General features: G+C 57.8%; 1 protein-coding gene across 4 annotated transcripts in view; it reads left to right on the forward strand.

Moving 5' to 3' along the window:
- The first annotated feature begins 245 nt into the window (after window positions 1-245).
- The window catches only part of ARHGAP27 (Rho GTPase activating protein 27), a 29,338-nt gene continuing 6,737 nt past the window's right edge, over window positions 246-22,846 (forward strand). Inside the window, exons 1-4 of one of the 4 annotated variants that reach the window (XM_081804808.1) lie at window positions 246-451; window positions 1,427-1,559; window positions 2,883-3,560; window positions 22,336-22,743. In XM_081804808.1, coding sequence (XP_081660934.1) covers window positions 2,901-3,560; window positions 22,336-22,743 — 1,068 coding nt within the window. In that variant the 5' untranslated portion in view covers window positions 246-451; window positions 1,427-1,559; window positions 2,883-2,900. Of the gene's footprint in view, window positions 452-1,426; window positions 1,560-2,882; window positions 3,561-17,966; window positions 18,306-22,335; window positions 22,744-22,846 lie in introns of those variants that run through there. The other 3 variants (XM_081804806.1, XM_081804807.1, XM_031030775.2) reach the window with 3 other exon arrangements.

Genomic DNA, 22,846 nt, shown 5'->3' on the forward strand with positions numbered 1-22,846 from the left:
CCCTCTTCCAGAGGAGGATCTGGGGGACAGAGGGATGGAATCAAACAGTGGGAGGGAAATCTGGCCAGAAGTAGTGGAGGAGACCCCCCCCCCTTCCCGCCATGCCATCATCCAGGCCCTGCTGCTTCCATCTCCCAGAAGACAGCCAGGTGTGGCCCAGGATCCCAGGAGGTGCAGGGGGAGGGCGGCGTCTGTGCTCCCAGGGCGCTGGCCCGGCCCAGAGGGGACAGGAAGCCAGGACACCGGGGATTGTCTCTAGCAGCCGCAGCCCTGCCTCAGCCCGGGAGGAAGTTCTGCCGGGCGCTCTCCGCTGGTGCCTCCCTCGCTGTATTGTTGAACAGGAAACCGGGCTGCGCGGGAGCTGGGCGGTGGAGGAGGGAGCACCGGACGCCGAAACCACGCGCGCCTGCCGGGACAAGCGGAGGCGAAGCCAGTGAGCGGACACCCCGAGGTGCCGAGGCTGGGCCGGGCGGGGGGTGCTGAGCCGAGGGCGGGACGGGGGGTACCGTGCCGCAGGTGGCGGGTCCTCTCACCCGGGAGCGCCGCGCGCCTGCTCCCCTTCACCCGGTGCTGGGGCGGGAGCTGCGCGGACCCGGGAGCAGGGCCGCGCGGGTCGGATCCCCCGCGAGCAGCGGAGATGCGAAGGGCTGCCCTCCCTCCGGGGACAGGAGGGGCCCATGTCCAGGCCCCCGGCTCCGACCCAGGCGTTCACGCCGCTGTGGCTCGCGTCGCCCGGGGCAGTGGACCCAAAGCACCTCCTGGCGACGAGTCAGCCCCCGAGTTCCTGGGATCCTCCCCGCTCCCCTTATCCCTCCGCTCCTCGTCGCTCCCCCCGAGATGGGGAAGGAGCCGAGTCTCGGGTCCCCTCCCCACCCAGCCCGAGACCCTGCGCTCGAGTGGGCATCCCTGCTGTGGGAACTCCGCTCCGAGTTTTTCCAGGCCCCGCCAAGCTGCGCCCGGAAAGGGCCTGGGGCCGGCGGAGGTGGGTCCGAAGCGAGTAGTGCCTGCACTCGGGCTGGAAAGGGCCGGTAGTCGGTGATTCGGGGTGCAAATGGCTTCGCTTGGTATGGGAACGCCCGGACGACACAACGAAACGGGGTCGAGCAGTCCCAGGGCAGCGCGCCCGCGGGACGCAGAGGCTCGAGGACAACAAATCCCGCGGCGGGGGAGACGGGGGCGGTGGTGAGGGACCGCAGGGGTGGGACCCTACCCACCTTGGGCTCTGCTCGCCGCCCGGCAGCACCCCTTCGGTCGCAGCCCTTCCAGCTCCCGCCCCCTCTTGCCCTGGGCCCCACTGCCACCCAACGTCCCCACCGGCCCAGACACACTCGTTCAAGCTCCTCCTCGCCCCTCCCGGATACAGCCGCGATGGGGAGTGGGGGCAGCCCTCCTGAGCATCCCTCTCCCTCTTTGCTCCCCTTGCCAGCTCCTGCGCCCCGAGGTCTCCCGGGCCTAGCCCTTGCAAGCCCTGCCCAAGGAGATGGCCGGGGCCTAACCTGCATCCATCCGCTGGCTCCGCCCGTCCAGCCCATGGGCCCGCAGAGACCTGCCCTGCCAACGTGAGTGAGCGGCGGGGGTGCGGGCGAAGGTGACGGATGAGAAGGGGGTTCGTCGGCTTAGCTCCGGGCAGCTCACTGACTACACCTCCAGGGCCCAGTGTGCACCCCTTTCCCCGTCGAGGAAAGCTTAAGAAAGTAGTGAAGGAGCGCTGTGAGCCCCCGGCCAGACCCTCTTCCTTGGGTTCCTCAGCCTCAGCAAGCAACCGAACCCCCAGCTGCTGCTCCCGGGACACCTTTACTGGGCAGGAGATGGGGTCGGTGCAAAGGCTTGGAGGGACCAGCCCCTTAGGGAAGGAGCCTCCGATTCATCTCTTTGGTGGGGAGACACAGACGGACTTAGAGTTAGCCTCCGACCCCCAACCCCGCCACACCAAGAGCCAGGCTAAGCTGGCATGCCGAGGGGTGGGTCGGGACGATTACTCCCGGAGAGCGTGGGGGAGGACACCGCATGGGTAGTCACTCACAAAGTGCATTCTCTAGGGGCCGCTCCCGGGGCGGGGGGGTTGGCGACGCGGAGATCACAGGGCAGGTGGGCAGGCCGCGAGGGCAGAGCCTCACTCGGGAGGTGGAGGTGGGAGCGGGAGAACCGGGGGCGGCGCGGGCCGGTCTGGGCGGGCCAGGCTCCGGGTTCACGTGCGAGGCAAAGCCGCCGGGGAAGGAAAGAGAAACCGAGAGAACCGGTTCCCCGGCCTTGGCAGTCCCCGTCCCTTATGCCAAGGCCCTTGGACTAGGGAAGCAGGGACACTCCCGGGGTAGAGCGGCGCCGGGGAGGCACCTAGAGCCCCGCGCCTCAACTCTGCCCCGGCGGGCCCGGGGCGCAGAAGCCTGGAGAAGGGAAGAGGCCCTGGGGGCCCGGATTTCCTGAGGGCTGGTGGCGTCGGGGCGGGGCGGGGCAGGGGGCGGAGGGAATGGGCTGTTTTTCCCACGTCACAGACCGGGAAACTGAGGCCCAGTCAACTTTTTAGGCAAATGTGGTGTCGACTTAATCTCTCGCATCTCTTTGAGGCAAGGCTTCCTTGGCTGTAAAGTTGGACTAGTATTACCCACAGTCCCCACCAAGGGATTGAATCGAGGCTCAAATCATAACCAATGCCGCAGAATTAAAGTGTTGTCATAATTCCATTAGCGAGGGTAAGATTGGGAACCTTAGAGATTATTTTATCCAAGTCCCCCGTTTTTGAGATAGGAAAACTGAGGCCCTAACGCACACGAGGAATGCAGCCCCGGGACTCGAACTCAATCAAGTCTTTTGTCCCCCTCGTGCGGCGCCCCTCCCGGCTCGGTGGCCCTGACCTCCGCGCCCCTCCTCCTTGTCGCCCACAGGGCAACGCCACGGCCGCGATGGCGGCGGACATCGAGGGGGACGTGTACGTGCTGGTGGAGCATCCCTTCGAGTACACGGGCAAGGACGGGCGCCGCGTCGCCATCCAGCCCAACGAGCGCTACCGGCTGCTGCGCCGCAGCACGGAGCACTGGTGGCACGTCCGGCGCGAGCCCGGCGGCCGCCCCTTCTACCTGCCCGCGCAGTACGTGCGCGAGCTGCCGGCGCTCGGGGACCCCGCCGCCGCCTCGCCGCCGCCCACGCTCTGCCCGGGCCCCGCAGCCCCCGAGCCGCTGGCCTACGACTACCGCTTCGTGAGCGCGCTGCCGCCCGCGGGCCCCGACGGCACGCCCGCCAAGCCCCGCGGCCGCGTGAGCTCCCTGTGCGGCCCCGCGCGGCGCGGCGCGGCGACCCAGCCCAGCAGCCTGGCACCCGGCCTGCCCGCCTGCCTGTACACGCGGCCCGCGGCGCCCGTGCGGCCCGCGCAGTCCCTGGACGACCTGGCGCGCGCCGCCGTCGCGCCCCCTGCCGGCCTCCTCGGGAACGCGGGCAGCCTCAAGGCCTGCAGCGTGGCGGGCTCCTGGGTGTGCCCGCGACCCCTGGCGCGCAGCGACTCCGAGAACGTCTACGAGGCCATCCAGGACGTGCGCGGCCCGCCGCGGGAGGAGCGCCCGCAGCAGGTACGGGGAGCCGGGGAGCGGGGAGGCGGGCGGGGCGCGGGGCGCGAGGAGACCGCCGCCCCTCGGCTTAGCGTCTGGCTCGACGCCGAGCAGCAGTGTCCGCCGGCTGTGGACGAGCCCCCTCACGCCGCGCCTCACTTTCCTCACCCGCGAAACCAGAGGGGCGCAGGCTCCAATCGCTTTTCTGCAATTCCGGAATGCCGAAGCTCCCTGGAGCCCGAATGTTTTCCCTAACTCAGTTGGTGGCAAAATTTGACTTGAGCCCGTGTGAAGCCGTTGGTGGTCTTCATTTATGACATTTAGTTCTCCTGCAGAAATGCAGATGAACTTGATTACGGTGCGCTGCCCCAAGCCTTGGGGACAGGTGTGTGCGCCCCATTACCTACCTGCCGCACCATTCCGAAAGCCCTTCTCGTAGAAGCTTGGGGGTCAAATGAGATAATGGATGTGAAAGTCAAGGGTCTGCTTCCCTTTTTGGCTTCTCCCAACATTTCAGTTCCCCCTTTATAAAAAAAAAAAAAAAATTGTTTGTTTCAGGAAGAGGTCCAGTTACAGTGAGGATGTTTTTTTCGTTTCAGAATCCAGTTGTGTTAATTTGGGAAATTGAAAATAGAGCACGTTTTAAAAAACACTTGTACGTCCTCAGAATGCTTCGCATGGCCCTGACATCTTGAATTTTAGGAACTTGGGGCGGGGGGAGCCGTGGAGGGAGGATGCACAGACCCCTTTTTGACATCTGCCACCAGATGGGTAATTAGGGGCAATTCACTTCCTCTCTCGGGGGTCTCAATTTGTCCTTTGGCCCAAAGAGGGGTGGAAAGGGTGGAGAGATGAGCCCCCAAACCTTGTGAGTCTCTGATTTCTTTCTTTGTACTTGATGTAAACATTGATGCCTGGCACATGCCAGGACTGAGTCTGGGATGCCCAGCGGAAGGAGACACCGTCCCAGTCTGTGACCTCCTGGGTCTTCCCATCACCCGGTCTGGTTACAGTGCAAAGAGCTCAGGATTTGAAGCTGGAGAGACTCGAATTTGGCCCTGCTGGGTCACCTGCCAGCTGCTGAGGCGTCACTTAATTCCCCCAGCCCCAGTGTCCTCCTGTATAAAGGAGTAGCGTTGTGAGCCTTCAACGAGGTGAGGCATGGAAGCTCTTGGCACGTAGTAGGCGCTCCACCAAGGCTGGCTGGGGTCCCATTTGGTATCCTCGTCGGCGCCGCCTTCGTTTTGGTTTCTGCAAGGAGCAGCCCGCCCCCTTGTGGCCACAGCGGGGAACAGCATCCCGCGGGTGAGGACTGGGACCCGGACTCCGCCCAGAGGGAACGGGGGCGGGGCAGTGGGGGGATCTTGGGCCCGGCGTCCCTGAAGGCCAGTTGGCCAGCTTCTCTGGGACAGATGACTGGATGCCAGCGCTCCTCACCCCGGCGTCCGTCCGTTTCCCAGGCAGGCTCTCGGAGGCACATTCCAGGGTCTCTCCAGATTCTCGGTCCCGCTTGTCCCTCCTTCTTTCGGAGCAGTTACAGCTTTGTGATACGGGTGGGGGACACAGGGGATGGCGGGGGTGGTGCTTGCGCCCGGAGGGACTGGGGCGTCTGCCCCGGAGACCTGGGTATTGGTAGAGAGGCTCAGCCTCGTCTTGCTTCTGGCCCTAATTCACAGTGGGACCTCAACAAGAGGCTTAGGATCTCTGGTCCTGTCTCCTCCCTGTGTCATGGGTATAATCTCGCACTCCCTGTGACCCCGCTTTATTCCAGTGTCAGCTGTGGGTCTCCCCGACACCCAATCCCCTACACACTCCAGGGGTAGGGGGTTGGTTCTCTCCTGGGAGGGAAACCCCGTTCTGCTCTTAGTTGTTCAAGGCCGCATTTGGAGAAGGAATCTCCTGAAAGGTGAGCCTACCTGTTTTCTTCTTGGAGGCAGGAGAGGCTACTCACTCACTCATCAACTAAGCAGGCACTGGCCTCCCACCTGCCAAGCACCTGGTGAAGCACAGCCCCCCCAGCCCTGGAGAGCTGCCATCTGGGTCAGGAGCCTGGCAAGAGGGGACAGATGCCTCAGGCCAGGCACAGGCCATCTGGGGTAGAACAACACCCAGCGTGCCGTGGCGCCTAGGCATGGGTGTGGGTGTGGGATGTGGCACCCTCGGGGCCTTGCAGCCCCGCCCCCACCCTGCACTGCGGGGGCGCTGTGCGGACAGGGTGGTGCCTGGCCAGGCAGGGCCTCATGGGCTCTCGCCAGGGATGTGGACTTCATTCTGCAGCTGCTGGAAGACTCTCAGCACAGCAGGGAGTGGGGTTCGGAAAAGACCCCCGTGGGTGGGATTTTGAGAAGGGCAGAGGACCTGCGTGGTCTCCCAGGCATGCAGTGAGGACAGGAGATTTGGGAAGCTGATGCCGAGGGATCTGGGGTCCGATGGAGGGTGGGAGAGAAGTCGGGATGAGTCCCAGTCTCCCAGTTGCACACCTGGCAGATGGTGGTCTGTTTATTCGGCGGTGACAGGTCCAGGCAGCAGCTGGAGGCCGGGCCTACTGCCCAGGAGATGGCCCTCAGCACGTGGTGGTGGAGATGGGGGTGCGGAGAGCATGTGGACAGGAAGAAATAGTCAGGGAACAAGGAGGAAAAGCAGGAGAGTACTGGTCCAGACACCGAGAAGTGGCCAGAAGAAAGGAGAAGTTAGATAAAGGCCATTAGACATTTATCGGAAATGGTGACCCCAAGGTCAGCAGCCACCTTATCAGGAGCTGGTCAAGGGGTTACTGAAGGCAGAAGGCAGAGGTCAGAGGGATGAAGGTGAGGACACAGGCCGCGTGTAGAAACCCAGCAGCTTGGCAGGGAAGGGAGAGACACTGTGTGGCCAGAGGTAGGTGGAGGTCGAGAGGGGAGGCTCCCCAAAGCTAAGTGAATGGTCAGGGGCCAGGAGAGCAGGAGGCTGAGGATGGTGAGGAGGTGGTTGGTGAGACAGGATTCGGGGAGAGAGGCTGAGGGGGCGCCAGGGCTGAGCGGGAGGGACCCGCTTCCTCTGAGGCAAGGGGCAAGGATGTGTGGTTGGAGGGTCAGGGTCGTCGAGGAGGGTGGACCAATGGCCAAGGGGAGAGGGTGGTATGGGGGTGGGACCGTCGGCAGAGGCAGGGCCCCCTCCAGAAGAGAGGAGCCTCCACACTGTGTGGCATTTTACAGCCTTGTCATTCACCCTCCACTCAAATAGCATGTAATGAGCACCGGGTGTGTCCTGGTCAGAGTGCTGGACCCTGGGGACACAAAGCGTGTTACACATGACTTGATCCTGTCCCAAAGGGGCTAATGGTCCTGTGGGCTCTCACCCAAAGCCAGAGTGCAGAGGTGCAGAGGGGTTTAGCGGCTGGCTGAAGGTCACCCAGGCAGGAGGTGGCTGAGTGCAAGCCACTTCCATGCCTCCTGACCCCCAACCCCACGCCGGTCAGCAGGTTCAGTCTCAGCCGGGTGGCCTGCAGGCTTGGCCGTTCCGCTCAGCAGGGGCAGTACAAGCCGGAGGCAAACAAGTATTCCCTTTCTTTCTTTCTTTCTTTCTTTTTTAAGATTTTATTTATTTGACGGAGAGAGACACAGCTAGAGAGGGAACACAAGCAGGGGGAGAGGGAGAGGGAGAAGCAGGCTTCCTGCGGGGCTCAATTCCAGGACCCTGGGATCATGACCTGAGCCGAAGGCAGCTGCTTAACGACTGAGCCCCCAGGCGCCCCAAGTATTCCCTTTCTAAGTGTCCCGTATGTGCCCAGCCCTGGGCACGGGCCACAGGGAAGGACGCAGGAATTCCAAACCCTCATCTTCCCTCCTGCTACTGAGGGCCTGGGAGGAGGATAAGCTGTCCCAGGAGAGGGCAGCGGCTCACCTTCGGAGGAGGGAGAGAGGGAGGTGGGGTTTGTGAGCTGGAGCACTCTGCCCCCACCCCCACCGGGAGCCTGGAAGCCCGGTGAGGAGGGGCCTCCGAGACTCCTCCCCTGGGGCTGCGGCGGGGTGGGGGAGGGGGGCCTGCTGACTCGGGGATTTCAGGGTGCGGTCACCATTCCCGCCCCAGGGCCTCGGAGGTGGAAAGGCCCAGGCCGGCTTTCTGGCCTGGAGCCCGCCCCTGCTGCCCAGGCATTGGCCACAGGGAGGAAAGAGGTACAGCCTCGGGCCCCTGCAGCTTCCTATGCAGCCGGCCCAGGAGGCGCCTCACCTGAGTAGCCGGCCTGGACTAGAAGGAGCCCCAGGGCCCTGGTTCCCTGTCCTCTCCTGAGAACTGTGAGTGACCCCTCAACCTCGAATGGAGCACAGGGGTGCTCTCTCCCCTCCTTCCCTCCGCCTGCTCTTTTCCTGTACCCAGGCTGAAACCCACCTCCTCTCTGGACCCCAGGCCTGGCACCCACTCCTTGGGACAGACTCCAAGAGCCACCCCAGGCAGCTGTGATTGGGACAAAAGAACTGGCCTTGGACAGACCCACCTGGATCCCCCTTCGGGACCAGCCAGGGGGCCCTCTGGAAAGGGGGGGTTAGTAAGAGCAGGGGAACTGAGGCCAAGGGGAGGGTCCAGTGAGTCCCCTTGTCTGTATGCTCTCCTCCCAGCAACAGTCTTTCTTCCCCTCAGCCCCTACCCAGGGAGGTCAGCTGTCCTGCAGTGGCCCAGCAGGTTTCTTCACACCTGGCCTGACCTTTCCTTCCCTGTGACTCACCTGCAGCCCAGGCTGACCCTGGAGCCCCACTGCCCAACCTGTGTCCTGACCCATGAAACAGCAGATTCTTGGGTAGCCCCCTCCCAACCTCAGCCCACATTCCCGGCCACCAGTGGTCCTCCCCACCCACCACTCCCCAGGCAGAAAGGAAAAAATCCCCCCCCCCGGGGCGTGGCAGCCCCCATGGCTCGGTGGGGTCCCCTGGGTGATCTCCCCTGAGCCTGGGCCTTATTATTCACCTCTCAGTCTCTGGTTCCTCAGAACCCCCGGGGCCTCCTGAGACCGGTCCACTTGCTTCCCCACTTCCTTCCTGAGCCCCAGCAGCCTGCTTCTCTCTTGATCTGTTTTCTCTGCCTTTCCTGGAACTGTGTCCAGTAGTGGGGAGGACCAGGCACTTGGCAATGAATGCCAACCCCAATGACTAGTCAGTGCCCGGCCCTCGGCATGGGAAAGCCCATCATCATGACTGGGATCAGCTGATCAAAACGTGGTCAGGGTTCCAGACCAGAGCGTCAGGGGACAGTTGATGTTGGTTGGCACTGAAGGAAAGGGGGCTGCCAGGGTCCAAGGGACATAGGGGTCCTTGCTGAAGTTCAGGAGGCTCTCTTGCCAAACCGAGGAAGGACTGTGGTGTTGAGGGGACTTCCAGAGCAGCTGCTGAGGTACAGCAAGGCCTGCAGGACCCTTCTGCAGCCCAGGCTCTGGGCTCCTGTGGGTGGCGCCCTGCATCCTCTCCTTCCCTTGGGCGGAGGTCCAGCGTGAGGCATCAGGTGAGCAGGGCCAGGCCCCTGTCAAGGCTTCCATGTCTGTGCCAGGGGCTGGGTCAACTTGGCCAGGGAGAGGAAGCCAGAGGAACCAAGAAAGGTGCCAGAAGGGGGCCCGCCTCCAGATCCCCCCAGCCACCTTCCCGCCCCATCTACGCAACTGGAGTGTTCCTGGAATCATCTGAATTTGTAAATTACTCTTCCCCCTTTAAAAATAGTTTCACGCCATTGCAAATATTTGGCTAATGGAGGGAAATCTCAATCTAATGACTATTAGCATTTTGGTTTCTCTCCATCCATCTTGCTTCGCTCTGTGTGGGAGAGTTTTACAGATGGGGGAGGGGGGGTGTCCCGGGACGCTGACAGTGGCACTGTGATTTTTCACTTACAGAGTCATTGATTCAGTACAGGGCAGGTGCCGGGAGGCAATGAAACACAAGGCGTGGTCCCTGCCCTCAGACAGTTGACTCTCCGGGAGGAGAGCTGGGCAGGCAAACCCACAGTTCCGACCTGCTGTGGCGGGGGGGGGCCGCTCGCTGGGGGGGGTCCTCCCCAGAATCCTGCTGGCCAGAGAGAAACCTAGGATTGCCTCCCCGCCAAAGAACGGGGATAGCAGGTGAATCCATTCAGCCTCACATCCATTCAGCCTCCTCCGTGAACCCCTCTGGACCTGGTGCTTTGTCAGGGGCAGAATTTTTTTTCTCATCAATGGTAATTTGGTCTTTTCAAGTTTTCCATTCATTCTTGTTCGTTTTGGCCGTTTTGGTTTTTTACTAGGAAAGCATTCATTTTTCCTAGATTTGCAAAATCTCCACTTCTAAATTTATGTATGGATTTCTTTGTGACCGAGGAAACCATTTTTCTAAGTTTTTCATAGCCATGGAAAAACTGTGTATTTTCTATTTAAAGGACATCAGGTCCTGTACAGATCAAGCCAAGCTGATCGATTCTATTATTGAAACCTGGGTTTCCTTTGTGGACCTCTTTTTGGTTTTGTTTTATCCTCCAGGTCCGATGAGGTTTATTAAATCTCCCACTCAAATTTTCTCAATAAAGTTCTTCTTGTACTTTTAGTAGGTTTCGCTTTTTGTGTTTAGCTAGAACGCTGCTGGGAGCGCACCGATTTTGGCAGACTGTCCTTCGTATCATTACCTGGTGTCCCTCTTTATCCCGCGGGGTGCTTTCAACCCGAAACTCCACCTTGCCGTTATGAACCTGGCCACTCTTTCTATTTTATTCGATTTTATTTTTTACACTCGCCGATATCTCTCAGCATCCTTTAAGTTTCAACATTATCATGTTTTTATTTTTTTTTAATTTTTTTTTAAAGACTTTATTTATTTGAGAGAGAGAATGAGATAGAGAGCATGAGAGGGGGGAGGGTCAGAGGGAGAAGCAGACTCCCTGCCAAGCAGGGAGCCCGATGCGGGACTCCATCCTGGGACTCCAGGATCATGACCTGAGCCGAAGGCAGTTGCTCAACCAACTGAGCCACCCAGGCGCCCCATTATCATGTTTTTAAGTGTCTTTCTTATATCTATCTATCTATATCATACCGCTGAATTTTGAAACCCAAGACGACTCGTCTTCTGATGGGATAATGCACTCTTTTCCAATTTTGTTTAATGACGGGTACAGCGTACTTGATTTTGTTCCTAATGGTTTACTTTACATTTATTGGTTTTCCTGTGGTTTGCCTTCCCCTCCTATCAGGGTGCTACTGATTCTTTTCTTTGCCTGTCACTCTGTTGTCCTGCGACACTTTGCATTTCATTCATGGCTTCTGCTTGTCCCTGGGGTTCCTAGTCAAACTTGCCCTGGGATGTGCAGAGATGGGGATTCTTTTTCTTAGCCCCCCCCCGGAACTCACAGAACCCCATCAGTCTCTAGATAGCCTTGGGTCATTTCTTTTTTCAGCTTAGAGAAATCTGTGTGTTGCATGATTATTGTGTCTTTGACTTTTTCTTTCATTTACACGTTGGCTCTCTTGACAGACTTCTCCAGTTTTGTAGCTTTGCCCCCTTTATTTCTTATCTCTGTGTGCGTTTGTTCTGAGAGATTTCTCTTGCTTTATCTTCCAGGCCACAAATCTGAGTCTGGAGAGTGACTATCCATCCTCACCTTCAATGAGTAGTGCAATGATATATTTTAAGTTCTAAAGTAGTCTTTTTTTTCTTTTGTGCTTTACTTGAATCTCCTTAAGAATTCTTTTTTGTTGTTCTTCGAGTTGTCACTGTGTTTTCCAGCCCCTCTATCTGGCTAATATCAAGATTTTTTTTTAATGAGATAATGTGGGGCGCCTGGGTGGCTCAGTCGGTTGGGTGTTTGCCTTCAGCTCAGGTCATGATCTCAGGGTCCTGGGATCGAGCCCCGCATCGGGCTCCCTGCTCAGCGGGAAGCCTGCTGCTCCCGCCTGCTTGTGTGTGCACGTGCGCGCTCTCTCGCTCTCTGACAAATAAATAAAGGAAACCTATAAAAAAAATTAGATAATGTACTTTCATGGTTTTTAAAAATCAAAGCAACATTAAGAAGTATATAGTAAAATTCCCACACATACCCCTGCTTCTGTGCCCTGTTCTCCATGAGGAGAACATCAGAAAGTCACCACTTTCATTCATTCTTTTTCTATTCTCCCAGAGTTTCTTTGTGGTTTTTTTTTTAAGATTTTATTTATTTATTTGACAGAGAGAGAGAGACAGAGAGAGAGGGAACACAAGCAGGGGGAGTGGGAGAGGGAGAACAGCCTTGTATGAAAACACACTTGATTACTTGATTTTCTGTCTCTCTTACATAAAGGTAGGCTGCAGTACACACAATCCTATATCTTGCTTATTTTTTGCCTTTTTGATTTAATCATGTATCTTGGAGATTGTGCATAGAGAGTATCAGTCTCCTTCCTTATCACTACATGGGTTTTCATTGTAGGGATGTATCATAAATTCTGCTGTTGATGTGCCCTTGGACTGTTTCCCGACCTCTGCTGTTGCAGACAAGGCTATAATAAATAATCTTTTTTAAGATTATTTTAATTTTAAGATTATTTTTAAATAATCTTTCACGCAAATGCAGGTAAATCAAGGATAGATCCCAGAAGTAAGATCGCTGGGTGGAAGGGTAAACGATAGGTATTTGTTAGATTTTGCCAAATTGCTGTCCCTGTCCGTGGGGCTCACACCGATTTACATTCCCACCAACACAGATGTGAGTGTGTGACTCCCCACAGCCTTGCCAACCAAGTGTCGGCAAGATGTTTTCTGCCGATCCAATAGTAAAATACATGCTCTTAAGAGAGCTTGAATTTGCATTTCTCTTTTCAGTGAAAGTGAGCATCTTTTCATAGATTCAAGGACTGTTTGTTTTCCTTTTTTGTGTCAACGGTCTATTTATAGCCTGTGTTCATTTTTCTATTGAGTTATTGGTCTTTTACTTACCGGTTATTAGAAGGTTTTGCCATTCAAGGGAAAATAGCCTTCTATCTCCTGCGTGAGTTGTAATCTCCCCAAGTTTGTCTTCTGACTTCGCGAATGTCATGTTTTGGCCACACAAATCACTTTGGATACATTTATGTGGTCAAATGTAGAAATCACTTATTTTATGGCTTTTAGATTTAGAGCCTCTGTTACCAAGGTCTTTTTTAAATCTAAAATTTTGCTCCTCATGTTTTCCTCTTTGAGTATTTTCCTGGGTTTCACTTTTTACATCTAAATCTTTGATCCTTTAGGGGGTATATCTGAGTGGACAGAGTAAGATGGAGACACACCTTTAATTATTTTTTCTGGATGGCCATCCAGCTGTCCTGTCACCTTTCACTGACAAGCTCCTGTTCTCCCCCTGACTTGTGAGTGGTCTGTAGCGTGTCCAGACCCTGCTGTGTTAAGGTCTGACTGCCCCCCGCCTGGTGGTTCTGTTTGCTCCAACTCTCTCCATCCACTGGCTTGTCAGAGGAGCGGGGTGTATGTGTCTTTGCTCGCTGGGGCCAGGACTGAGCTGTTGGAGTACCCCCACCTGATGGGGTCCTGGAGCAGAGGAATGGTGGTCTCTGCCAGTGGGTCTGTGGGGCTTGCTGGGCAGACCCCTGCGAAGACACCATCAGGAATTCTCCCTGCTCCCTGTCTTAGGGGCAGAGAGTGCTAAGCCCACCTGTTTGGCTCCCCGTCAGCTCCTCGGGGTCACCCTGCCTTCCCCCTAGGGTCCTATGGTAGGCTTGGTCTGCCCTGGGATCCCCCTGGGTTCCAGCTTCTGTCTCAGGCAGTCCACCCGGGCCAGCCAGCCCTGCCCACCGGCTGGCACAGTCCCTTCACAGAGGGTAGCAGTGGGGAGAAGAGAAGAAGCAGGACATGTATAAGCTGCTGTATTTCCAGAATTCCTAGCACCAGAGCCGCATCATAAAGGGAGAGAAATTACTACCAGGGGTAGGGGAGAGAGCAGGAAGGGCCAGTCTTTCTGGATAAGAAACAATGAACACCTCATAGAGTAGTAACACAGAGAATGCAGAATAGTAAGAAAGTTTAAGGGAGGTTTTTTCCCTTTTTATTATGAAGGTTTTCAAACATACAAAGAAGCAAAAAGAATATTAAAATGAATATAATTATACCTATTACTTAGATTTAACAATTACTGCTTGCCAAGTTTGTTCTTTTTTTTTTTTGCCAAGAAATAATAAATTCCAGACTTTATCATTTCTCATCCCTAAAAAATTCAGCATATATGTCTTAAAAATGTTTTTCTCCATAATCAGAATACTATAACCATTATTATTTTTTTTAAAGATTTTATTTATTTATTTGAGAGAGAGAGTGAGAGAGAGAGCACAAGAGGGGGGAGCAGGAGAGGGAGAAGCAGACTCCCCGCCGAGCAGGGAGCCCGATGCGGGACTAGATCCCGGGACTCCAGGATCATGACCTGAGCCGAAGGCAGTCGCTTAAGCAACTGAGCCACCCAGGCGCCCTAACCATTATTATATCTAAAAAAATTCACCTTAGTTCCTTAATAGCATCTCAGACCCAGGCCATCGTCAAATGTCCCTCATTGTCCTAAAACAGATCTCTCCCAACCAGTTTGTTTGAACCAAAATCAACTCAAGAACCATGCATTTCATTTGACTGTCTCCTCAATCTCTCTTGATGGTCCCCTCCTTCTCATCCTGCCCTGACAGAGACCAGACCAGTTGCCCCATAGGATGTCTATTCTGGATTTGACTGTTTGCTTCCTTGTGGTGGTGTTCCCATGTCCCCCTAATACCTGTGTCACCTGCGGACTGACAGGTCTGAAAGGCTTAGGCAGGTCAGGTCACCGAGCTCAGTGACTCTAGGTCTCTGCTTGAACAGCCAAGACGATGCCAAGACGGGAAGGAGGAGGAAGGTGCCCGTGATTTGGGATATGCAGCTTTGGAGGCGTACCAAGGACACCCAGGGCAACAGCTGGGTGCATGCTCCTGGAGATGGACTGGCGGGTCGTTAACCTAACAGAGCCGGTTGCGCTTCCCCAGGACAGTTGAGTGAGAAGCAAAGGTGAGGCCAGGCGTCAAGGACACAGGCCAAGGAAGAGGAGCATGGGCCCAAAGCCGAGCAGGCACCAGAGGATGAGGAGGGAGAGAGTTGGAAGGACTAAGTGCCAGAGGGGAGTCAGACCCGACAAAGACCGCATTTGTCATCAAGGAAGTCATAGGACACGCAAGCTGTGGGCTGGACGTCGGGGTGAGTGGACAGCAGGATGGTGGGTACGCTCCTGCCTTCCAGAAGTGGGCTCTGAGAAGGAGGCAGGCAGAGCTGGGTCCACGGGCCCACTTTTGCTTTTTAAGATGGAGAGACCTCGGGGTGCCCGGGTGGCTCAGTCGGCTAAGAGTCTGCCTTCGGCTCAGGTCACGGTCCCGGGGTCCTGGGATTGAGCCCCGCGTCGGGCTCCCTGCTCAGCGGGGAGCCTGCATCCCCCTCTCCCTCTGCCTGCCGCTCCCCCTGCTTGTGCTTGCTCTCTCGCTATCTCTCTCTCTGTCAAATAAATAAACAAAATCTTTTTTAAAAAAAGTAAAATAAGATGGAGAGACCTCGAGTGTGTTGAAATGCCAAAGGGCCAAAGGCAGTCAGGTGGGAGGGGTTAGAGATTTGAAAAGAGGCAGCTTCTGAGCAAGCAGGAGGCATGGGATCCCCAGGGGCCCAGACTGGGGAGGTCACCTTGGACAGGGGAATCTGGCCCCTCCACTGGGGAAGGAAGGAGGAATGGTGGGTGCACGTGCAGTTACATTTGACAGGATGGGCCCCTGTCGCATTTTCCTCCCTGGGTTGGCTCACGATACAGCCTGGCCACGAGCTTCCTGGGCAGACCGTTTCTGATTCCTCCTGGCCCAGCAGCCCGCAACCTCCTGGGGGGCTGCCAGCCGTATCCAGAGCACAGGGCGTGCAAGTGGCAAAGGGGCTCCGCCCCAGACCCCGCCTGCCCTGGAGGAACAGGCCAAGCACACAGTCCCATTAGGTCACCAAGAGGCTAGGGGCAGAGTCCAGAGCCAAGGGCACTCAATCGAAACCCAGAAGCAGAAAAGCAGAAGTGCAGCCCTCCCTTCTTCCCCATGTCCCCTGGTGCAGGGCAGAGAACTCAGGGGCCTGCTTGACGCTTTCATAGGAGCCAGCCCTGTGAGCGGGGACAGAATGACAGCCCATTCTAGGGACAAAGAAGGAGAGGCCCAGAGATTCAAGGGGCTGCCCAGAGAGAAGCTAAGGCATAATCTACACGAGACGCCATGTCTCTGAATCCTGCTTCATTCTTTTTTTCCTTTTAATCCAATGATGCTGCTTCTGCTCCAAACCCCAGAGAAGAACCTCCCCTTGGGCTATTGTATTGGGACTCGGAGGCCGCAGGGCAAGCAGTAAGATTACACGGAGCCTCACCTTAGTACATGTCTGAGCCCCAGCCCAAACCAGTTACACCAGACTCTCGGGGGGGGGGGCAGCTCCAGGTATGGTTCCCCACCATTCTGAGGCTTGTGGACCCTGCAGGGTGACCCCCAGCTTCCCCACTGCACACCGGTGGACTCGTCGCTCAGGGCTAAGGGTGAATACAGTGAGGCCCAGACTCTGTTCTGGAGGGAGGGAAGGATGCCAGCCCTGTGCACTGCGCTAAGCTCCGTGAGGCAAAGATCACAATTTATTCTCCACTCTCCCTCCACCCAGCCTGGCTGGCACGGAGTCAGCAAAGGAGGTCTCGCCCCCTCCACAGCCCCCTGAGCCAGTCTCTGGGCTCCAGTCACTGGTTTGCAGGCATTTCTTTTGCCTCTGGCCCCTGAGAGCTGATAGGGTTTTCTGGTTGCACCTGCTTGTGAGGGTTTTGGGGAGAAGGGGTGAAGACAGAGGGCTGGAGAGGTGGCCCATGTGCAGCTGGCTTGTTCTGTCCCCTCCTCCACCATGTGCCTCCAGAGGCCAGGCGAGGCGGGAGGGTGTGGCTGGCGGAGGAGGACCCCACTGGGGAGCTGCTATGCTCACACCTCCTCTCCCCGGGGAGGGGAGGCCTAGACTGGAGGCCTGAAGAGCCAACCTCCTTGACGAAGAAAAGCAGGCCAGAGCTGTGTGGGTTTTGCTACGTCCCCGGAGTGTGGGGCCAGAACGCTCCGGGAGCCCCCGGGCATGGGGGCCAGGCTTCTTCCTGGGGAAAAGCAGCCTGTGGGTTGCCTTTTCTGGGGTCCCGGTCTCCCGTACTGTCACTCTTGGTTCCTGCCACGGGGAGACCCTGCTTCCTAATTCTACAGCAGGGCAGTGCTAAGGGCTCAGGTTCCCACACTTGCCTCCTCTCTCCACTTCCCCGCCCCGGCTCCTCCCTGCTGCCAGCATTCACAGAGGCTCTGCCCATCTCCTGCGCCTGGCTCCATCTCTCCTGGTGACCTATTGTGTGTGTGGCTCATGTCCCTCAGGGCGGGGGCAGTGGGATGCGTCATGTGTGTGACAAGTGGGAGGACCGTAGGCCTCTCTGCCCCTGGTGTTCCGGGCTTCTGCGTCCCACAAGGGATGGCAGGCTACTAGAGCTTTGAGGGCAGAGTAGGGCCTAAGTCTCTGGCTTGCGCTGATGTGGCCTGCCCGAATGTCCCACGCTCCCAGTCTACACCCGCCTACGCCAGGGGTCCCTGTCCTGAGGCCACAGTGGGTGCAGGGAAGGAGCGGCCTGGGGGACATGGGCAGGGGAGAAAGTCGGGCCAGGGCTGGGGACAGGAGGGTTACTGAAACGGAAGAGCAGGAGACGAGGGGTCTGGGGCCCGGGGTGGAAAGCGGGGCTCAGAGCCTGAAGGAGGAGCTGGGCAGCCTTTGTGGGAGAGCCATGGGCAGTGGGTGGGCGGGTGGCAGGGTGCCGCGCGGCCTCTGGAGCTGGGGAGGAAGCACCTGTGAGGGTGTTAGCAGGACAGGGTGGCCCCCAAGGGCTTGGAGGGGGGGCAGCAGCGTCTCACCCAGGATGCTCTGTGCCCGTTGTTTCTGGCTGGGGTTTGAACCCCCCACCTGATGAGAGGGTGAAGAGAGGGGAAGCTCTCGGTCATAGGGCTGTGGAGGAACTAGTCGCTGTCCCCTGAGAGTGGGGGCGTGTAAGTGGACAAGCAGCCGGAGTGCGTGCATGCATCTTGGTGACCCAGGCCGGAGGAGGTGGGCTCAGGCAGTCAGGCGAGTAGACTGTGGCTTGGTCAAAATCCCTCCTGTCGGCTGTGTGGCTGGAGGACTCCGGACCCTGGCTTCCTCTGATGCCACAGCTGCCCAGGCCCCTTCCTCTCTAAGACATTCCCCCCTGCAACACACACCCCGGCTTCCTCTTCCCCATCACATCCTCCCTGGGGCTCTGGGGGAATTGAGGGCCACTCCGTGTCCTGTCTAGGCGAGCCCAGGCCCCCGCACCCAGCTGCCCCCTCCGCCCCCTCCCATGGCCTCCCCCTCCCGCACCCACGGTCCCAGTGCCGTCCTGTCCTGCTCCCCAGCTGTGGCTAGGCCTGGGACTCAGAACTTGCCGGGGATCAGGCCAGTGCTTCCCGCGACACATAAAAATACCCCTGACCTGAGACACCCCCACTTCACCCCACTCCACCCTATATCGGGCAACCTCTGTCTCAGGCAGCACTTCCGCAGCCCCGACAGGAAATGGGCTGGAGGCTCAGCCTCCCGCCATCTCAAAGCAACTTCTTGTTCCCCGGTTGCCCTGGGCCAGCCCTGGGGTTGTGCCCCTTGGCTCCAGCCCTGAAACCTTCCCAGGGCTCCGTCCCAGCAGCTCCGAGGGGACAGGATGGTGGACATGATTGCCAAGTTGACCAAGAGGCGGAGTCGGGCCCTGCAGGCACAGGTGGGGGACCTTCGCATTTGGGGGCAAGCTCAGCCTCTGATGGGGATGGCTGAGGGCCTCTGCGTCAAGGGGCCCCCAGCGGGCCTCCATCCTCTGGCCCTCTCAGGAGCTGGGTGAGCTGGGTTTTGGAGCAGGACATCTCCCAAACTTGGGGGACCCCTCCCTTCTTTCCTCGTTCCTTTTCCAAGGCCAGATAGGCATATCTGTGGGGGTGCTGCAGAGGGACGCTGAGAGATGGTGATCAGCTTGGGGGAAGAGAGGCAGGCCGGCCACCTGCTTGTGGACAAGGGGAGGGAACTGGAGATGAGGGGAGTGCTGGGGGGCCGGGCAGCTGGTGTGGTGAGAGCCAGAGCCCCTCTAGGCTCTGTCCTCTGGCCTGAGGTGGGGGACCACTTCCCCTTTCCTACTGGTTGGTGTTCCCCGTGTCGCTGTAGTGATTGGGGTCTGGGCCTCAAGAGCTACTGGTGCCCTCATCAGGGCCTTGTTGATGGGCTGTGACGGGTGTTGTCTGGGCGCCCAGGAGTTGTGGGCTGGGGTAGCAGGCCCTGCTCTAACTTGGGCGAGCTTCCCCTTGGAGGCCAAAAGGCACGGGGTGGGGGGGGGTGCTGGTCCCACCTGGCTTCCAGTCTGATCCTGGCTCTGCTAGGAGAGGAAAGCGCCTCTATCTTAGCACTGTGGGGGCCCTACAGAGGGTTCTAGAGTTTGAAGGGGCCTCAGGGCTGCTGCGGTCCAGCTCCCCGCACAGGGCTGCAGTGTCGCTAACAGGGGTGGACCCTGCCTGCTCACCCCCAGGGAAAGCCCCTGACTACCTCCCGAAGCAGCCTGTGTCTCTAGGGCAGCCCCAATCCTTAGAATGGGCTTCCTTCCAGGGGGCCCTGCCCTGCCCCCATTTGGCCTCTAATCTGCAGTCTGGAGCCCCACAATGCGACCCTCCCATGCCGGGGAGCCTAAGCATCTACCTCCTAGATCTGCTGTATATCCTCGAGGGGTGTTCCTTGTGCAAGATCCCCCTCAGCTTGACCAGCCTGGGACTGCCCGTGGACTCCTAGCCAAGACCAGCAGCCTGCAGGTGGAAATCTCCACTCTGAACAGCCTGGCTCCTTCCTTAGCTCATCCACCCCCCCGCCCCGCATATGACCTTCCAGCCTCTGTCGCAGGGATGGGAAGGCCACTGCCTCAGTGGGTCTAGCTGGGGTGGGCAGGAGGTGTTTTTGGTCATCTACCTTCCTCTGCCCACTGCCTCCATCCCATCCTCCCAAGGAGTCTCCTGGCTCCCGTGCTGAACCTCATTCCCAGGAAGCCCTCGTTCAAAGCTAACTTCAATCTCTCCTGTAGTGGGTGTGCGCGTGTTGGTTGTTGCTGAAGTGTGGCCTGGAGTTGGCTTGCGTACTCAGGCAGTAAGTCCCTTTGGTGGACCTGCTGCCTGCTTCAGGGCATTGGGCCACCTGCTGGAGGGCGACCGGGGTCAGTTATGTCATCCTGGGTCCAGCCCTCAAAAAACCCCTGCCTTTGGGGTCAGAGGAGGTAGGCAGAGGGACGGACAACCAACAGGCCAGCAGGGCAGAACGCTGCCGGACCCTCGCGGGGGATGAAGAGAGTGACAGCAGGCTAGGCGTCTCTCCTGAGGGAGAAGGTCTCTCCCAGGAGGCTTGGAGTGGAGCTGCAGAGGAGTGGGGTCTGGGTAGGCAGGTAATGAGAGCGGGGGGTTTCCAGGCTGAGGGACCCCTGGAGCAAAGGTCCAGAGATGGGAAGACGGCTTTTGTGTTTGGGGGAGGGTCCACGAGCTGGCGTGGGTGGGATCCAGGATGCTCAGGGGGCTGCAGCCGGCAGAGAGAAAGAAGTGGGGTGGAGGGTCCTGCCTCAGCCACACAAGAGCTTGTGGGGGGAGGGAGGGGAGTGAGGAACTGGTGTACCCAGCTCTTCCTGGTCCCCCCCAGGTCTGGGACCTGCCCTCCGGTTGGTCTAGAATACGCTGCTTGTCTGAGAGTTTGTCTCCTTGCTAGCAGTAATTATCATGGACGTGCGTGCATTTCACTCATCCCCCCCACCCCCGCTCCCCGACCGTTTACACACGCTGCCCAGTGGGGATTTGGGTCCCTTTGTTCACTAACTGCATTCCCAGTGCCTAGAACAGAGCCTGCACTGGACAGGTGAATCTTTGTGGGACACATGAATGTGGTTTTGGGCGCCTACCTAAGACCGGGGAGAGGCCACCTTGACAGGACTCGCTTCCCCTCTTGGGGAGCTTACCACTTAGCGAAGGCATCAGAGCAACAGAGGGACTTCTGTGATTAAAAAAGGGGGGGCGGGGGTGGTTATTATACAAAATTTTGAGAAAGGTTTAAAGAAAAAAATAAATAAAAACAAACCCAATCCCTATAATCACACTGCCCAGAGATAACCTCTGTTAGCATTTTGGGGGGTTTCTAAAAACACATAATTGGAACTATATGCTGTTCACTGTGTTGAAATCTGCATTTCCCACGTCGCATTATATATTCTTAGAAACAGTATTGGGGCGCCAGGGTGGCTCAGTCAGTTAAGCGTCTGCCTGGTTAAGCATCTGCCTTTGGCTCAGGTCATGATCCCAAGGTTGGGTCAGGCTCTCTGCTCAGCGGGGAGCCTGCTTCTCCCTCTCCCTCTGCCTGCCCCTCCCCCTGCTTATGCTCTCTCTCTCTCTCTCTCTCCCCCTGTGTCAAGTAAATAAATCTTAAAAAAAAAAAAAAGAAACAGAATTAATCTGGGGCGCCTGGGTGGCTCAGTCTGTTAAGCACCTGCCTTCGGCTCAGGTCGTGATCTTGGGGTCCAGGGATGGAGGCCCTCCCCGCCCATTGCATCAGGCTCCCTGCTCAGCGGGGAGTCTGCTTCTCCCTCTGCCCCTCACCCCGTGCTCTCTCTCACTTGCTTGCTCTCTCTCTCAAATAAATAAATAAATAAAATCTTTAAAAAAAAAAGAAAAGAAAAGAAAAAACAATATTAATCTTCTGGTGCTGTTCTGCTGGCTGGGGTTTGATAGTGTAGTTATCTATCCCTGTGGCAGGCTGAGGGTGCTAGGCCGTAGTAGGCGCACTAGAGGAATCTCGGGGAAAGGCCTTGAACCTGACACCTGAGCTGAGTCCTAAAGAAGGAAGTGGAGTTGGCCAGGTGAAAAAGGGGTGGGGATGGGCTGAGGCCCAAGACACAGCCCAGAGGGTGGGGCCTCCAGCCAACTCCCTGCTACTAGAGCTTAAAGTTCAAGGCAAGGGGTCAGGAATGACAGGAAATAAGGTGGAAGACAGGCAGGTGACAGACGCCTCTGGTGCCCTGGTGCCCTGTAGACTTTGCCCGGCAGGTGGCAGGGAGCAGTGGAGTGTTGAGTATGACCAGACTCATGTTCTGTGTGACTGAACCCTCCAGCGCCCCCCTGCTTTCCTTTGGACAGCAAGAGGGCCTCATCTTTCCTTGCTCCTCCTTCCTCCCTCCCATCTGGCTCTCCTCTCTCTTTCCTTTCTCTGCAGTTGATTCTCAGGCCTGCAAAACCCAAGTTCAGGAAGTTTCAGTCCCAGATCCAGAGGTAGTACTGATTCCAGTCCCAGAGCTTTCAAGGGCCAGGAAGGAAGGAGGGGTGGGGCTGCAGAGTGCTGCAGGGCCCTGCCCCCGTGTGACCTGCAGGGGGAGGAAAAGGAATGGGGCCCAGGCCATTTCTCTATTCCCGCCCAGCCTCTGATTCGCCCCCTGGAGTGCAGAGTCAGTGCACAGCTGGGAGAACTCAGTTATAGATATTTTATTATTGTTAATAAATAATTAATGTAACTGCCCTGTGCATCTGGGTCATTTCATACTTGGCAATGCACTTTCAAGAATATTTGCTCATTCTCTCTTCACTACAATTTCTGGAGCGGGCAGGACAGCCATTGTGCAGCCGGCGGAACTGAAGCCGGGGGTACCCTAACTTGCCAAAGGTCACCCAGAAGGCAAGTCAAGTGGCCGAGTCGGGACTGTGTGACCCCGGAGCTGCCCTGAAGGTCACGTCTCCTTCCTCCTCCCACAGGTGGACGACCCCCCGGAGGAGCCCGTGTACGAGAACGTAGAGCGGCAGCCTTCGGTCCCTTCGCCGGGCGCCAGCGCGCCCCCCCGGCCCCCGGCGTGGGAGACGCACACGGACGCGGGCAGCGGGCGTCCCTACTACTACAACCCAGACACGGGCGTGACCACGTGGGAGTCGCCCTTCGAGGCTGCTGAGGGCGCCGCCAGCCCGGCCACCTCCCCGGCCTCGGTGGGCAGCCGCGAGAGCCTCGAGACCGACTGGGGTCAGTATTGGGATGAGGAGAGCCGCAGGGTGTTCTTCTACAACCCGCTGACGGGCGAGGCCGTCTGGGAGGACGAGCCCGAGGACGAGCCCGAGGACGAGCTGGAGATGCAGCCGGGCCTGAGCCCGCTCAGCCCCCGGGAGCTGAGGGTGAGGGGGCGGGGCCTGGCCCGGGGTGGGCGGGGTGGCGCCCCGAGGGTCTCAGACCCCGCCTCCTGCCCCCCGCAGCCCCCCGGGAAGGAGGGAGAGGGGC

Source organism: Leptonychotes weddellii, chromosome 15 (genome assembly GCF_054177405.1).
Source record: "Leptonychotes weddellii isolate Sample4059 chromosome 15, ASM5417740v2, whole genome shotgun sequence".
NCBI lineage: Eukaryota > Metazoa > Chordata > Mammalia > Carnivora > Phocidae > Leptonychotes > Leptonychotes weddellii.